Source organism: Cinclus cinclus, chromosome 4, assembly GCF_963662255.1.
Source record: "Cinclus cinclus chromosome 4, bCinCin1.1, whole genome shotgun sequence".
Lineage (NCBI taxonomy): Eukaryota > Metazoa > Chordata > Aves > Passeriformes > Cinclidae > Cinclus > Cinclus cinclus.
In genome coordinates, this window is record NC_085049.1 from 55,762,027 (window position 1) to 55,779,949 (window position 17,923).

Genomic DNA, 17,923 nt, shown 5'->3' on the forward strand with positions numbered 1-17,923 from the left:
TGTGGTGGTTTGACCCTGATTAGACTGCTTTTCTCTACCTCCTCCCATCCAGTGGTGCAGGAGAATTGGGAATGGTGGTTTTGGTCTGTTCATCACTTGTTGTCTCTACTGATCCTTCCTTCCTTCTTTCTCAGGGGGAGGACTCCTCACACTCTTCCCCTGCTCCAGCATGGGATCCCTCCCAGGGGAGACAGTCCTCCATGAACTCTCCATTGTGGGCCCTTCCCATGCCTTACACAAAATTTGGTGTAAGGTGTTGTAGCACTGTCAGCTACCGGTGATCCTTTAGAGTGTGGGGCAAGGGAACTGTCCTGCTCAGGGTGAAGAAATAACACCTCGATGCAACCATGGGCTGATAAAGAAGTAGTGTTGGTAGGAGTTTCCCCCCCAAGAACTCCCACCTGGATTCCTAAGGTTGTTTAGATTTCAACCTAAAGAGACCAACTCCCTTGAAACTCCTGGAGGGCGAGCTTGGTGTTCCGTGGGCACCAGAGATCTCCTTGGCAGTGCTGGTGTGCAGCAGAGCTGGAGCATCACTTACCACCCAGGGCTTGCTGCAGAAGTTGTAGATGGAGTAGAGGGAGTTGACCGTGTGGATCCCACCGTACTGGAGGCCGATGATGAGGCTGCGGAAGTCTTCCCCCAGCGCCATGCTGTAGGCGTGCTGGCGGATCAGGACAAAATCCGGCTTGAAGGACCTGGAAGACAGGAGGAGAGTGGTATTTTGCTTTCAAATGCTCCAGAAGCACTTCTTACCCCTCCCTGTTTCTTTTCCATCCTTCCCCTTTCTTCTCGCTAACACGTGTTGCTCTTCTCTGGGCCTCTTACGGTGTATTGCTATTGTATTGTGTTCTAATGTAACAAACCAAACAAACCTCCCTAGTCATTATAAAATGGAAAAATCCAATGTAGCTGCAAGTGTGAGAGCACAGAAACAGGCCAAACAGATTTTCTGCAGTTTCCATGTCACTCAGGCATGCACAGGAACGAGCCACAAGCAGAGCCAAGGGTTATAAATTCTATGGTGGGGGGATTCTCTTTTCTTTCTAAAAGCTTGGCCCTACTTGGCAAACTCATCGCAATGTGCGACGCAGATGAGGGAGCGAGTTTGTTTCCTGACGATTGAGCTCCGTGTTGAAGCAATGCCCAGTGGGTGGGAAGATCATAAGGGATTTCAAAAAGCTCTCATACACATCCATACACTGACACACATTCCCCCTTTAATCAGTGCACTACATACGCAGCACATCCCAGGCTCTTATGGCTGTGAGTCAACAAGCGAAGGGCAGGCATGGTAATGTAATTAATCAAATGACCAGAGCCTCTCATACGCTGCTGTGACTCACGGCGTGGACTTCCAGAATATTATTTAGCAAGACTGGAGCTTGGACTCCTGTGGTTCAACAGCAGCAGCTCTCAGCTAATGCACAGACAAGTGAGGCCCTTTCTAGGTGAGCCAAAGGCAATGGATTATCTTTCAAGTGGCCAGATTTCATTCCTTGCTGATGCTCTGTCTTTGGAGCCATTCAAAAATATCTGGAAACAGCAGCTGGAAAGAAATGGTTCCCAAAACAGAGCTCAGCAGTTCATTCTCAAAGGAAGGGGCTTTTCCACTGAAAGAAGGGATTATTTTATAAGTTAGCAGAGGTTGCATCAAGGACATTGAAAAATTTCCATGCTGTACTAAAGATTTTCAGAGAAATGAGCTCTGTAACCAGGTCTCATTACCTCACTACCCTCGAACATTTTCCTTGCTGAGAGACTATAATTTCTATCCTTTGGATGTATGAGGTGGAAATACTTTGGGTTTATAGTCCCTATTTATATTTCCATCATTCTGGCAAGAAAATGTGAGATGGTGACTCCGGGCCAGACTGTGGCAACAAACACTCTACACAAATCCCAGCACAGCTTTGTTGTTCTAAAGCTGCTCATTTTGTTTGCTGGCCCTCGACTTCTGTTATCGCCTGCCTGGGACATGGTGAGGAACATGCCCAGCTTTTGTGATGCAAGAGGCCAAGCTTTAGAAATGTTGTGATTCCCTCCCATGGAGTTTTTTAAACCTAGGCATGCTCCCTAATGTACTTGGCACCAAAAGGTGGTGCTTTCCTCCAGCAGTGAGATACATAAGTGGGCATCATGTGGGCTGTGCTATTGCTGTGCAGCTGATTTATGGACCTCCCTGGTGTCAGTGGGGGTGATGCAAGTGGTGACCCCCACTGAGAAACAGCAAGTGAATACAGATCTTGGAAAGTCTGAGCTGCTCCATTCTGCTGGACTTGCTATGTAGAAAGTACCTTGGAGGTGGGCACGGGTCCTCAAGAAGGATGAACCCGCTACTTAGGACCAGGGCTCCGTATCTGTGCTGAGTTACTGCACAGTTGTGGTGCCTGGAGAGGCAGGAGCCCTGGGTGTGTACTCTCCTCATCCAGCTTTCTGAGAGGGGGAGGACAGAGAGGCTGGGAAACTGCCTTCATTGGCTTTACTTTTGCCAGCCAAAAGCTCCGGAAAAAATTTCTCATCTTTTCAGATCCTGGCAAAGACAGAGAGTTTCTCCATTTCGATGATGGACACAAGAATACGGAATTGATGTAGAAAGGCCTGTTCTGAAACTCTGTGTCTTGTAGGAAGGCAGGGTACTCTCTCATGCAGCAGATGAGGAGAGAATCTCTAAAGTGAAGGTGGACACTGAATCCCTGTTTTGAGCCGTGGAACAATGTGAATGTTCCCATGGATACTGAGAACAAGGCAGTGGAGTGCCAGGCCTGGGACTAGCTGCAAATAAACATCAGCTGAAGAGCACCAGAGTCTGAACAGAGAAATGGAGATCAGCGGCAAAATAAATAACAATTAATAACATTTCTGTGCAGAAAACAGGTCCCCAGCCTCCTTTGTGGTAGGGAAGATGATGACAGCAAATCCTGCTGGGAGGTGTCATGCCTTAAAGAGATCTCCTATTTCTTATTTCTGCATACAGCCATAACTCTGGCTTGCTTCCTGGTCCTTCAGCTTTTTTCACTGAAGCACAAAGAGATTTAAAGGCATGAAGAAAGAACACAGAAGAATACACTACTTGCATCAGAAACGGTGTGATCAACACATTAGATTGTCCCTCTGTGCTGAGCACTGGTGAGGCCACACCTCAAATCCTGTGTTCAGTGTTCTTGCAGGCTCCCTCGCTGAAAGAAAGACATTGAGTTGCTGGAAGGTGTTGTAGTGAGGTGGGGATTGGCCTCTTCTCCCAGGTAACAAGGTATAGGATTAGAGGGAATGGCCTCAGGTTGTGCCAGGAGAGGTTTAGTAGATAGCAGGAAAAATTTCTTCATGGAAAGGATTATCAAGCATTGAATCAGTCTGCCCAGGGATGTGTGGATATGACACTTAGGGGTGTGATTTAGTGGTGAAAATGGCAGTGCTCATTAATGGTTGGACCAATGCTCTTACAGGTCTTTCCCAACAAGTTCTGAGATAGTCAAAATACTTCCTAATGACCCCTTCCACTGTGCATAATCATTTGCAGCCAAAGGGTGCTTTATACTTCAGCACCATGATGGGTGAGAGAGATTTTTCCTGGTGTTTCTGGAGAAGGATGGGTTCTCCTGCTGTCTTTTTAGAAGACTGACAATCTTAAAAGACACTTTGCCCTTAGTGTCAATAAAAAAGATCTTCCCAGGACACTGAAGAAGACATCCTCACTTCAAGTTCTGGCTACCCTCCATTATGCAAGGAGACTTCATTCAGATTTCAGATACTTCCTAGTGATCAAGACATTCTGACCAAGTTCCCTTCCAAAGCTTTTCCTATCTGGCATGATACAGAGAAGAAGAGAACTGCATAATTTAGCAATATGATACAACAAGTTTTGCATTATTGGCAATTAATGAATACTTCAGGGAAGCATCTGAGGCACAAGTCCAACCCATAAGAGGCTGCAACTTTTGCCCAAGAAGTGCAACAAATCTCTCCAAATATGCAGTACCTTAGGTGTCTGACACCTAATAGAAAATGGCATTTACAAATAAGAAAATTTTCTCTTTGTGCTTTGCTTGGGTGTTAACAGCATTGTTATTACATTACGGAAAATTAGTATGAAATTGATTACCTTTTCCCCTATCCCAGTGTTAGATTTAACATTCTGTTTGATGCTTTAGTAAAGTGGAAAATTTGCTAAGACAAAAATGTCATTTCAGTCAAAACCTCATGAAACAAACCCTGCTGAAGTTATTCAAACAAAGAGCAAATGTGATTGCTTATATAAATAAGATAACATAGAGCTGGTTTTAGAGAAAAAAGAAAGTAACATAAAGAATAACCTCTCTTTACTAAGCTGGAGGAGAGAAGCAGGGTTTCTTTTTTTTTGAACATTGCAATAGAGAATGGCTGAGTAAAAAACATGGGAGGTGTGGGACATCAGTGCAGCAAAAGCAGCAGGAGCCAGGAATTGGAGTTGCAGTAGGACCAATACCACTGTAGGCAGATGAGGACACCCTGGAAGATTGTCTGATTTGCTTCTCAGCCACAGATCAATGCTCAGCTAACCATTAAATCATGTCACACAATCTCTGAACTGTACTCTGGCAGTCTTGAAAGTCTGCCATGTATTTTACTTCTAAACTGATTGACGTTGACAAGGAAAAGCATGTGGACTCAAACAAAGCCTGAAAGTAGTAATAGCCACACCTGCCAGCATCAGCTTGCCTTCAAAAAGCTTTTACAGAAGGTGATCTAAATACTTGCCAACATCACAGAATAAAGCCACAGAGTAATTTAGGTTGGAGAAGATCTTTGGAAACCATCTGGCCCAACACCATGCTCACTGAAGGGCTAACTTTGAAGTGACATTAGGATGATTGCCATTCCCTGGAAGAAGCCTTAGTAAAAACCCATGTGGAAAGGAGACAAATTATGTCGCCAATGATAAAAAAAAATAGCTGACCAAGACTGAAACAATGTAAACAAAAATTTACAAACAAAAGTTTTGAAACATTCTTGTATTTAATCCTGGATGAACTAACAATTGAGTGCTCTAGATCCTGGCAGCTCATTCCTTATTGGAAAGAATTACTGTAAATGCAAACAGGGTCAGGGAGTAGTTTAGTATCTGAAATGCTCCCCACCCTGGTCTGCTCAGAGTGACTTTTGCTTTCTGGCAGCTGCCTGCATGCCAAATGTTTTCCCAATAACTGTCAGCATCCTGCCTGCATGTCGGCTGGATGCCAGCTGCCAGGGAGGTGAAGGGGGACATTATTCATCTGGGACATCAGCAAACCCCAAAGGGAGAAGCAGGCCTCCAAGCAGCTGTTTAGCAGCAGGAGCTGAGATGGAAGTAACTGAGATTAAATACATAAATAATCACACCCCACTGTCTCTTCTCTTTCGTACTTCCTGCTCAAAAAAACAACAAAAAAACCAAACAAATAAAACCCCAACAACAACAACAAAAAAGAGAGAAGGGACAGGCAGGTGAAGAGGGGGGAGATATTGGTGAAAAACAATGTTAGATAATCCCCCATATGGAAATAATTTCTCAGTTTATAAATGCTTACTAGAGGTGTTAAATTGCTTCGTATGTAACTGCAGCTTGCCAGGGAGCACCCTGTTAGACACCTCACCCCAGTTCATTGTCTCTGCAGGGTACTTCAGAGAGGAAAGTGGTCATTTGGCACATTGGTCCCTTGCCTAAACTGAATTTTCAAAAGCTTACAGGCTGTTACACACACTTCTCCATTACATTTATGGATTGCCATGCCATTGATAGAAAAAATATGGCCCAAATGTTTCTCAGTGTTAAATACACAGCACATATTGTACTCCACCATGTGGCACTTTCTGCAAAACTTGGGAGAACTACGGGCTCAACATATTTTTCCATCTGGCTGTTAGAAACCTAAACTTGCCCTATCAGTTTCTGCCATTTTTTCCTCCTGCTTTCAACTTCACAGAAAATAGCAGGAATTGGATTTAGAACAGCAAAACAACCAACCAACCAACACAATACCACCCCATGCCCAACCCCCGAAACAACAATGATAACAAAAAAAGACATTCCAAAAAAATGCCCTAATTAGGTGAAGACTTAAATTTAGAAAGACAGGGATTAGACAATGGCTGGAGTTCATCTTTGGCACAAGCTTCTTGGAACATGAGAAGCTGGAAAATGACCTACTGCCTACCAATACTTCCTACATCAGTGTCCAGGAGCAGTAGCTACTCCCACGACCTTTCTGGACATTGTCCCTGTAGAAGAACTACAAGAAACCATCAACTCTTGTGAACAAATAGTCCTGGAGAGGCAAGAAAACATCCTTCTAGCAACATGGAACTACTGGACGGTGAGCAAGCATAGCCTCTGTGGGACAGAAAATCTCCAGGCCCTTTTCAGTCAGCTGGACCTTTGGGGTGAGTGAACCTACTGGGATGGGGAAAATGCAGTGGGCAGAGGACTACTCTGTGCCCTCACTGGGCTTTAAAGAGTCTTTCATCCTGGAGCAGACAGGTCTTTTTTAGTCAGACTACACATCCTGCAAGCTCTGAATAGCAGGCAAACACCTGTGGGTTGGCCAGTTTCTTCTCTACCTCTCCCATGTCAAAGGATTTGCCTCCTCGTGCTGTGGCCATACTGCAGCTCGCAGTATAAAAATACGCTTAAGGGAAACAGCACTTTCAAGGATGTTGGGGATGGTGATTCAACAGGCTGCTGTCCTGTTGTCACTGCACAGAGCACTGTAGAAGCACTGAATCAGCTGGAAGCAACAGGAATGCCAGCGTTAACTACAGGAATGGGTGGGCTTGTGTGGACAAACTGGAGAATTCTGACCCTGCCAGGGCTGTGAGCAGCAAGGGCACATATCCAGGGTGAGAGGGGCAGACACACCTTATACAGACAGGCCACATTCAGGCAGGGCTTGCAGGGCTAAACATCATTGCATGACAGAGATCCTTCCCCACAGCAAGGCTTTGTCCTTGGTGCTGCTCCTCTTCCCTTTGCTGTCGTTTTGGACACCCCTCTACATTTTCCAGGGCCATTTGTCCTGGCAGGGTCCTCCCCATTTCAGACCCTGGGCATGTCCTGGTCCACCAGCTATTGTCTGTGCTGTGGGGTGGCAGGGAGCCTGCAGACCACACTCTAAGTGGTATGGCCACCACTAGACAGGTCCCGTGCAAGCAGGAAAATGTGCTTTCTTTCCTGCATGATTGGCCCCAGTGGCAAAAGAGGAAGCTCTACAGGGAGACAGGAGATGAGAGCAGTCTGCTGCATGATTAATCTATATCCTTAAACGTCTGAAATGCTCCCAAAGACATTAGTATTCCCCAAGTAAAAGAGCTATCCAGATTTTCAATGTATCCCTGCCTTATATCTACTGGAATTAATAGTAGAAGTCTTGTGGAGCTCAACAGTCAAGCATTTAATCAAATACACAATCTGAGATCATAGTTTGGGAGTCTAAATGTTGTTGTGCAGACACAGCCCAAATTTTCATTTCTATTTAGACACTATTATAATATCCTGAAAGCATAAATGCACCTCAGAGTGGGTGCAGTGCTTACACTGACAGCCTCTTTACACTGCCAAAATATTGATATGAAGGGCCCTTCAGAGGAATCTGAAAATAAAAATATCATTTCTCACATCTTACCCCAGTAAAAGTGAAACAGTCCAAGAGCTTTCTAGAGTAAATTAGATTCCAGATGGTTCACTGTCTCTTTCTGTTTGTTTGTGTAGACCTGTCCAAAAGTAAGTTGTGTATGCAGAGGGAGGAGGACAGAGAATCCAACCAGGTGTTTTAAAAGTAGGGATAAATCCACACTTGTTTTTACACACTCTTTAGAACTCCAGCTCTTGCACCCAGAAATTATTCAATTTCTCTGTTGCAAGAGTTGCTGTGCCTAAGTTGGTGAGGGATACTTTGGCATGAATAAACACTATCTCCTGCTCCTCATATTTAACTTTTCAATAGGGAAGGTCCGCTGCCAGTTTTTTCCAAATAAGTGCTGGGGTAACAAGGAGCAGTGTGTGGGAGATTCCCCACCCCACCAGTCCTGGCTGAGCCCAACACTGCTCCAGGTGTCCAGCTCATCCCAGCAGTGTCCTCAGCCAGGGCAAGGGTTACAGGGCACTGACATAGAAAAATGCTTGCTAGAGGCTGCACAAGATACCCCATGGCCAGCTCTCTGTCTGAAGGAAATGTGCTGAACAGGCTGAGGGACCCTTCACAAACCAGGGTGGCACTGGCACAGAAAACACAGATGCAGTTTTTTAGATCTGTTAGATGCAGTTTTTTAGATTTGTTAGATGATAGCCTCTGTCTCCAGTAGCACATTTTGCTGACACTACCACAAATCCTCCACCCCCTCCTACAGATGTGCAGAATGTAGTAGCTAAAAAAGAGAAGCTGGGGACCCAGAACATTGTTGCTGTAAAATTAAACTCTTGGAGTCTTGCTTGTTTTAAAAGACAGGCAAGCAAAGTAATGCCTGGCTTCAGTTAGATTGTTTGGTAACTTACTTGTAGCTACTTATTTCAAGATACACAGGCTAAGAGTCATGTATACGTCCATGTCTTTGCTTTCTGTAATTGCCAAAAAATATTTCTAAAGCATCCTTTTTTCTTTTTTTCAAATTTTCCTAAGGCAAGTGATACATGGAATCCTTAAAGGACTGTTACACCTTTTTATTAGGGGATTTATCTTCCAGGCAAAAGAACCACAATTTTTTCCTGGTGCAGTTCAAATCAGTTGACAAGGGATGTGAAAGAATGCCTTAACTCCAAGGTGTCAGAAAATACCAAGTGATCAGCAAAAAAAGACTTTGGTTTAAACTTTGCTTTACATGTGCCATATGGTATTTCCCATTTAAAGAAAGAACTAGGAGACCTGCTCCAAAATGATGGAATTTAATAGGCTAATAAATTGCTAGATAGCTTATCAGTAAACATAATGTCAAATTGGAGAGGACAGCCCAGTGATTGCTTAATAAGAACATGAATATTAGTATTAATATTAATTGTTACTTTTAAGAAACCTATTATTTTAGTGACTTAAATCTACTGGTCTGTAGTATGTTCACTGTCTTCCCACTAAACTGCTACATTCTATTACTCTCCCTTTGAAGAGGAATGTGAAGCAGGCCGGGCTTCTGCAGGGAGGAATCCCAAATGTGCTTGTTAAGCAAGATGGTGTTATATTTACCTTCTTATAAATTGTCAGTGGGATTCCCATGACTCTGGGCATTCAAAAAATAGGATGAGTATTATATTTCATCATCTAGAAACATTCTGACTTTTGACTGAGTATTTTGCTCAATAATTAACAGAGACCTAATAAGCGATGGAAAAAAATACTATAGCAGCTGCAGGGCTGAAGGTGTCTCCCTGTGGCTGGGCACTCTGAAGGGACAAGTGGGCACTCTGTGGCCAAGCAGGACATGGCTGTGAATGAGATGGTGGAACTGGAAGGGACTGGGAAGAAGCTGCACCCATGTGGATGGGTCAAGGTGCCTCTACGCAGCTCAGATGCACAATTGGCTTTCTATAGTGAGGAAGAGTTTTAATTTCTATACCTTCCAGAGTACTGCTAGGAGTGGCTGTGGAAATTGGCTGACCTGAGCTCTTAAACTCACTGAGCTGGGCACAACAGGTGTACAACAGCACAGGTTGTAAACAAATATTTGCTGGTTGCAAGGACTATGGCATGTAGCATAGCCTATAAATGCAAGTATGTTTTTACCTAATCCACTTCTCACAATGCAAATGTGTCCTTAAATAAGCAGGAATGAAAACAAAAAAAAAACCCCAACCAAACAAAAACAAAACAAAACAAAAAACCCCAGAGCTAATGCCATTAAGAAAAATCACATATTTCACATATAAATATCCATGCAAATATGGTAGCTGGAATACCTGTGTGTTCACTGTGAGCAGAAACATGAACACCATGCCCCCAGACAGTTTTGTGAAATAAATTTTGTCTTCAGTTTCAGTTTAATAGCTCAAGATCTTTCTGCCAGATGTATGAATGGCTTTGGGAGGAAAGACACAGGAAGGAAAATGAAGATGTGATCAACCTAGGAAATGGTATTTGGGAAACCTTCCAGCATCATGAGCAAGCGAACACAGGAGTGCATTAGCCCTGCACACTGTCTGATGAGTGCTCCAGTTGCTGGTTCATGGGACATAATGCTTTGTTTCACTCAGAAACAGACATTTGTGGGGCAGGAGAAAGAAAATGCATGTAACAGACACAAATTTAAAGGCTTTTAGCAGAGGCTCGTGAAATTTTACCAAAGAACAAATGGAGACTTGTGGATGTACTAAGAGAGATGTCAAGACCTGAGATGAATTGATGGACCACAGTCATAGCTAATTGACAGTGATAGGTTTTGCTTCACACTATTTGGACTGGAAATGAGATTTTGAGAAATTAAACAGAGGGCAGCATGCTCAAATTCACAGTTTTTCAGCTGTTCTAATAACCCCTTTCAAAAAAATCACTGCATGGTACATTATGTGACTCTACCTCTAATTTTGAACTAGTTGCAAACAGACAAAAGCATTGATTAAATGTGTCAACAGTATTAAACCCAAAAGATGCTGAATACACCAGAAAGTGCAAAGGAACTGTGCAAAAAGCAGCAAGGTGGCTAGAAAAAATAATTTGGAACAGCAAAGAGATTTAAACACAAGCAGAGAAACACTATTGTATCAAAGATGAAATGTAGAGTGGTAATGACAGGAGATACAGATGAAGATGAAGGTTTGGGAATAAGGTAATGGATAATAAGGGAATGAAGGTTTGGGTGGAAGGTAATACTGGTGAAGATAAACAGAGGCACCATACACAAATGTGCCAATGTACCCTATTCTTTGCACAGAACTTGTAAAAATGCACCCAACATTGGCTCCAAATTGCTGTCACACTGGTGCTTGCTTGAAAGAAGGGGAGAAACACTTTTGGGAAGGAAATTGGATGTGTGATTGGAGAAATGTTACTTTGGAAAAGAGTCTGCTTACAAGGACTGCAGTTATGAAGTAATGCTTGTAGTACAGAAATCCCCATCAAACAGAGATAGGTATTACCTCTGAGATATACCACAGGGCAAGGCCAGAGCACTGGGAATCTCTCAGAAAAGAGAAAAAGAGAAGAAAAGAGTGGTGTTTCAGGAGCAAATCAGGCTACAAGCATCAGGATCATAGAATCAGAGAATGGCTTGCATTGGAAGCAACCTTAAAGGTCATCTAGTTCCAACCTCCTTGTCATGAGCAGGGACACCTTCCACTCCACCAGGCTGATCAAAGCACCATCCAACACTGAACACTGCCAGGCACGGGCATCCACACCTTCTCTGGGCAGGCTGTGCAAACAAAGGATGTTTTCCTGGTATATAGCCTAAATCTACCCCCATCCAGTTTAAACCCTCTTGTCCTATCACCAAATGTCCTTGTAAAACTCTAGTGATAGCTCCCTTTAGGTACTGGAAGGTCCTGTAAGGTCTCCCTGGAGCCTTCCCATCTCTAGGCTTGAACAACCCCAACTCTCAGGCTGTCTTCACAGGAGAGGTGTCCCAGCCCCCTGATGGTTATCATGGGCCTCCTCTGGGCTTGCTCTAACAGATCCAAGTCCTTCCTACCTTGGCTGCCCCAGAGCTGGGTTCAGTGCTCCAGGGGGGCTGTCACCAGCACAGAGCAGATGGGCAGAATCCCCTCCCTTGCCCTGCTGGCCAAGCTTCTTTGGAGGCAGCCCAGGATGTGGTTGGCTTTCAGAGCTGTGACAGCATACTGCTGCCTTATGTCAAGCTTCGTGTCCTCCAACACCCCCAAGTCCTTCTTCTCAGGGCTGCTCTTGACCTGGTCATCTGGGCTCAGTGGCTATTGCAAGGGTAGGGCTCTGGGATCAGGGCCTAAGACAGGCAGGCTGATGAATTATAGCCACTATTTAAAATGAGGGTTAATTGACAGGGAAGGAGAGAAAAATCAAGGGAGAAGATCTGTTGTCCATTTTACTGGGAGTCTGGATGCCAAAAAGAACCCCAGAAGGAGGCATTTGCTGTTGCATGAAGGGTCTGAACTGGAAACAATGCCTGTATGGCATAAAGTGTGCCTGAGATCTGATACAAACCCCCCAGAGTCAGGCCAGTCTTTTCACCACTTCCAAGATTCCTAGAAGCTACCAGGACTGTGCTGCCCTGACTGAGATATTTGTCACCCCCTGAGGCCAACCTGCTTGCCCCCACACTGATGCACAAAGCCCAGTTTTCCAGACCAGCTGGTGCTCCTCACCTGACCACCTTGGTGCCATTCCTCATGACCTGCATGTCCACCATGCAGCCTCCCATGACATAAGCAGCCAGGTTCAACTCGGAGAATTCAGCCTGGAGTGGAGCAAAAGGACAAAGAGTTACTCGAGGGCAGCAGGGACACAAACACACAGACACAGACGCAGAATTTTTTTTCTTCTAGAATGTGCCTTTCCTTCTTTTTTAAAAAAAAATATTTATTTTTTTTTTTTCTGTGAGGGAACTGGAGATCCAGTTATAGCTGGTTTGCCCTGAGAGACTGCAGAAGTATGTATGGCTCCCACGCTTGGGGTGTAAAAGTACACAGGATAAGGTTTATTGCAATAATAAGTACTGAAGGAATTAAGAATGAGCAGGCTGAAAAATGCACACAAGAAAGAATAAAAATAAAAATAAAAATAAAAATAAAAATAAAAATTAAAATTAAAAAATATAAAATAATAATAATAATAATAATAATAATAATAATAATAATAATAATAACAATAATAATAATAATAATAATAATAAGACATGAGGTCATTTGAATTCAGATTCAAAGTTTCCACTTGGAGACATCCAGAATTATGTCTGAGTTGGCTGCCATGCCACTGGCCAGCCATAAACCTAATACAAATGATTGAAACCTTTTTAAACCTCATTATGTTGCAGGAAGGTGATAAGAAGAGATCACCTGATGCGATTTGCTTATTAAGATTTTTACTATTAAAGAGTTAGCAAAGCTGGGTAAGTTATTAACAGAGCTGCTCAATCATTAAAACGCTTTGTATTTTAAAAGAGGCACAACTTGCAAGGCTGGAAAGGTTGGCAAGGGATATTTCAGCTGTGGGGAGCAAAAGACACGGGGTGATAATGATAAATATAAATAAACAAGTTTAATTTTTTGAGGCAGAAAATTTAGTCTTCTCCCTTTGAGCAGTTTTTTCCCTTTCCTTTTAAGGCACCTTTTCAGACTTACTATGATGAAGACTGGGCAGCAGTAAAATCATCTTCTAACCAGTAGCTAGCTAATCCCAGAACACTCAGATGGTGCTGTCAATACTTACAACTTTATTGAGATCCTTGTACTGTTTAATGTTCTTCTGCTAATTATATTAGTTGGAACCAAAAGAGAGTACCAGAAACAATTTTTATACATAAAAGTAAAAAAGAAAAAAAAAAAACACAAGCATGTTTGTCCTCATGAACTCATGGAAAAAACTTGCCAATGGAGTGCACCTGTAAAGGCTCAAAGGCCAGATGACAAATGAAAAAATATTTTCCAACTTTCCTTTTAAAATCCACATCATTTTAAAGCAATGGCTCTGGACTGGAGACCTGATGATGTAATGAGATTTCATGTCTGTGGCCCTGCATAAACTTTTTAAAGCAACACCCTTACACGATCTTACATCACTGTAACTCCCAATTACAATGAAAAGAGGGGGAAAATTCCTATTGCCAAGAAATAAATTCTGCTTCAAACACAAACACACACACACACACACAGAGGCATGCTCACAGGGAGGGATTGGCAGTGGTTCAGGTGACTGCCTGGGTTTAACTCGTGGGAGATTGCACTGTGTTTGTTGCCTTGGCCACAGCCACGCTTCTGCAGTGACCCTATCAGATCAGAGAGAAGAAAACATGAACCCCTCAAAGGCACCTGCCTTCCACACATTTGAAAGATCTCAGGGGACCTAGGGAGACAGGAGTCCACCTTGGACAAATTCAGTAAGATCAGGTGCTTTGGGCACCATCAGTGATCTCCCCTATGGGTCATGGCAAGACTGCTATTTTACACATTAGCTCCAGGGGCTCTGTGGACTGGGGAGATGAAATGATGTTTTTCCCACCTCTGTGTCTCCACGTGCCTCAGAGATGTCCCACTCTGAATGCAAGGTGTTGTTGAGCTGGATCTCCAGCTTTTGTTGCTGAGGAATGCATCATCTGATGTGAATACCAGTGCAAGAAAGGCAAGTTTTAGGTCTGTGTTTTCTTGTTTTTTTATGCAACTCTTCCACATTTTTTTTTCTTCCACGATGGTTTGTAGTAAAGAGCTTTACACTCCTCTTGCTGGGGGTGAAAATGGGCAATCTTCATTCGATGAGGGGCACTTGCAGTCTGACTAAGTTGGTCTGACAGGCGTTTCTCTGAGGCAGATTCCCAAACAAAGCTGGGCTCAGACACCTGACCTGCAAACAGGCCTGAGAACCCCTGAGCTGGTGAGTACCTCATGCCAAACTGCCAGGACCAATTTCAGGCCCTGCTAATGTCAAGAGACACAAGAAAAGGAGAGATCCCCTTTGGCAAGCATTGTCCAGGGAACATTGGCAAGAAGACTGAAGTGTAGAAAGGGTCTGGGGGATTCAGCTATCTCACTCCCAAAACTTGTCCAGATCTACAATCAGAGCCGAGGGACAACCCTGACCTTTGCCTGGCATTCACTTCTGTTTTAACAGACAAAGTTAAGGAATGTTGCTGCTTTCATCCTGCTGCTTTGTTCCATCCAACAGGCCGCTGCTAGCTGGCGTTTGGAAGAAGGTTAAAACCTTCAGTCAGCAGAAAATCGTTTCCTGTTGATTTTCCAGTGCTCCCTGTATTTTTAACTTTGTGGGTTTTGTAGCCCAATGACTTCCCTTGGCTGGGATTTCAGTTCTGAGATCATCTCCAGCCTGAGTTTACCTTGCAGACAAAGAGGTCTTTGAAGGCAGCCCATGCAGATAGAGTGACAGGTAACTATGCATAAAACAGGAGAGCCTTGCAGAGTCATTTGCATTAGGAATCATGGAACAGAAGAACGCATTGCATTAGCCTGATGGTGTTTTATACTTGCTTTGCAGCAGTGCCAGTGGCTGCAAAAGCATTCAGGGCAGGAGAAAACCGTGTGTGACAAACGTGACACAATCTGTCTTGAAGAATAATAATGCAGTAAGACTGTGGGAGTGGAAATACTTCCTACCTCTGTGAGGCTCAGCTATGACATGATGCCCACAGCTACTTTGATCATAATTTTGTCAAAAATGCCTCCTTCAGGTATTAAGAATCAGAAGACTCTCCAAATCATTTGGACTAAACCTTAAAGTACTCTCAGTTTCCATCAGTGTCCCCTGTGTGCTGGAGATATTTTTTGGTGAGCTATTTTAGAGAGTCTGTTTATGTTTCCTGATATTAAAAAAAAAGGAAGATTTTGTCATTTTCAATCATGCAATAGTAGAAATGTCTGGCTTAGTAGCTATGCCTCTTAGTGATTTAAGGGAAACACATGTTCAAGGTGCATTTTAAGCATTTTTCATAGAACAACAGAAAGTTTTGTTGGAAGGACTTCAAGACGTCACACGGTCTTTCTCTCTTTCCTAAGATCTGCCTCTGCCATTGTGTGCAGACACTACATTACCTTCTTCCTTCTTACAAAGGTGAGGAGTCTCCTTAGGCAGTCTGTACCTTAAGAACAATGGAAAATTTTCCCAAAGCCCAACCTTACCTTTTAAGACAGCAATTTTTTGTGTCCATTACCTCTCTCTGCAGAACCTGAAGACTTATTCCTCAAAGATTTGCTCTTCCTTCTTTTTTTTCTTTTTTTTTTCTTGTTCTCTAGACAAAACTAGTCCCAGTCTTGTAAGATTTTCTTGCAGATGATGTTTTTCAGTGAATTGATCAGAGTTGTTGCTGTCACAGGGATTCTCTCTGGCAGGTCCACAACTCCCTCCATTTGTAATACTGCCAACCATATGCTTGACTATGGATTTGTCATACATGCAGCAGCGTGACTATTTTTTAACTCATATTTTGGATGAGATCCACTGTAATCCTTGCATGGTTTTGTCTAGGCTACTGACTAGCCTGGTCCATGCCATGGCTTAGGCACTTGGGATAAGGAATTGCTACTGTATAATCAAATCTCATATGTTCCTCTGTGGATTTTATGCCTTGTTTTCTGGTGAATCTTCCAATATGTACAAGGAAAGGCCCAGATCGGACTGCATTCCTAAAGCAGCACATTTCACTACAACCCTTACAAGCATCTCAAGGGGAAAGTAAGCAATCCCTAAATCCTGCACAGGTAGGAAGGTGGGCAGATATTTTGGATGCCTAGGGGATGAAGGTTGAAGCCATGCATGCATGCAGAATTAGAGATTACACATCCTGATTCCCCATGTCTCTTCCTGAGACATTTTTTCTTGGGCAGGCACCCTGCTCCCCACCTGCCCCCAGTACCAGGATTGCTGTCTGGGAGAAAAGGATGGAGAGAGTCCATCTGTGATGTGAATATTGCTTTGTGGCTCCAAGAGCAGCTTCCACAAGTGGTCTTCACAAGTCTTGAAGCTAGGATGCATTCTCCTAGCTAGAGACAATGCTGGTGCTGAAGGTCAACATGCCCTCACCTGTGTGAACCTTTTGGTGCATCAGCTCTGATGGCATTCATTGTCTCTTGAGTTTTCATTTCAGAAGTTATGTGACTGCCTGAAAATTCAAGGTTTAGAAAAAGCACATTTCTAAATATCTTGATCCCAGGAAATGGCTCAAAACCATGAACTCTGTAAACTTCCAAAAGCCAATGAAATTTTTTTAAAAAAAAAAGATAGTATAATTTAAGAAAGTAATGATTTTAGAGTAATTATTGTTAGTTCTTCAGGTCCCTTTATTCATGGTTTCTGAATGCATGTGGCAAGCTATGAGAACTCTGTTGCTGAACTTGAACTGCTTTCTGGCATTTAGTTGGAGAAAAACCCAAACCCTAAACATATAATGAATAAAAATTATACCGTTGCTTGACAAGAGCTAGTTTTCCTTTCATCACACAGAGACCTGTCATACTCTACCTTTTGAAAGGACCATTTTCCACCACACATGAAAATACCTCTTTAGGGCGGGAAGTACAATGGAGCTGGAATTCATGATTTGTATTACAATTATCTTCTGTGACTGCCAAGTACAACTTTTTTCCTGACAAGGCTGCCAATGGAGTCATAATCTATACCACAAGACTTTTCCAGAAACATGTACATAGGAGTTCACTGAATAGTCATTCCCTGAAAATAAACTGAACAGTGGGAACAAGTGAATGAGCTGTGCAAGAAAAATGCGTGTCGGACGGACAGACGGACCCACCTCGTCACAGCAGGAAATGGTGGGAAGGAGACGGGTGAACAAATAACAGGAATAAAAATGTAGATGGACCTTTTGGCTTCATGACTCCCTTTTCACACTTTTCACCCCACTCCACCATCAGTTAGCCAATGCCAGGAAAGATGTCTGTGAACACACTAAAATTCCTTTGGGAAATACATGCAGGACAGGTACCCTGAAGGCTGAACTCTTTCTAAGAGGTGCTGCTTGCTCTTGCCTACTGTACCCCTCATTGGTCCATGCAGGGCACAGGAATGGAAAAGCCCACCAGAGCCGAAGGGTTTAACCCCTTGCTGCACGTGGCACTGTGTCATGACACCCTCACCTGCACCAAGGTATTTTCTAAAAGCGCTCATGTCTCCCTTATCCTCTGCTATGGCAGAAGAAATAAACTCAACTCTTCCAGTCTCCTCTCATAAGCCAGATCTCCATGGCCATTCCAGTGACCCTGCTCTGCACATCTCCTGCTTTGTAGCCATCACTCTTCCAGACAGGTGCCAAGTGTGCTCCTCATCTGCCCCAA

General features: G+C 43.4%; 1 protein-coding gene across 2 annotated transcripts in view; it reads right to left on the minus strand.

The window, feature by feature from the left end:
* Window positions 1-17,923, minus strand: part of SYN3 (synapsin III) — a 166,505-nt gene that overhangs the window by 132,170 nt on the left and 16,412 nt on the right. Inside the window, exons 3-5 of one of the 2 annotated variants that reach the window (XM_062491287.1) lie at window positions 12,275-12,366; window positions 12,215-12,217; window positions 542-698 (exon numbers count right to left, since the gene is read on the minus strand). In XM_062491287.1, the coding sequence (XP_062347271.1) occupies window positions 542-698; window positions 12,215-12,217; window positions 12,275-12,366 (252 nt within the window). The remainder of the gene's footprint in view (window positions 1-541; window positions 699-12,214; window positions 12,218-12,274; window positions 12,367-17,923) is intronic. The other variant, XM_062491288.1, reaches the window with a different exon arrangement.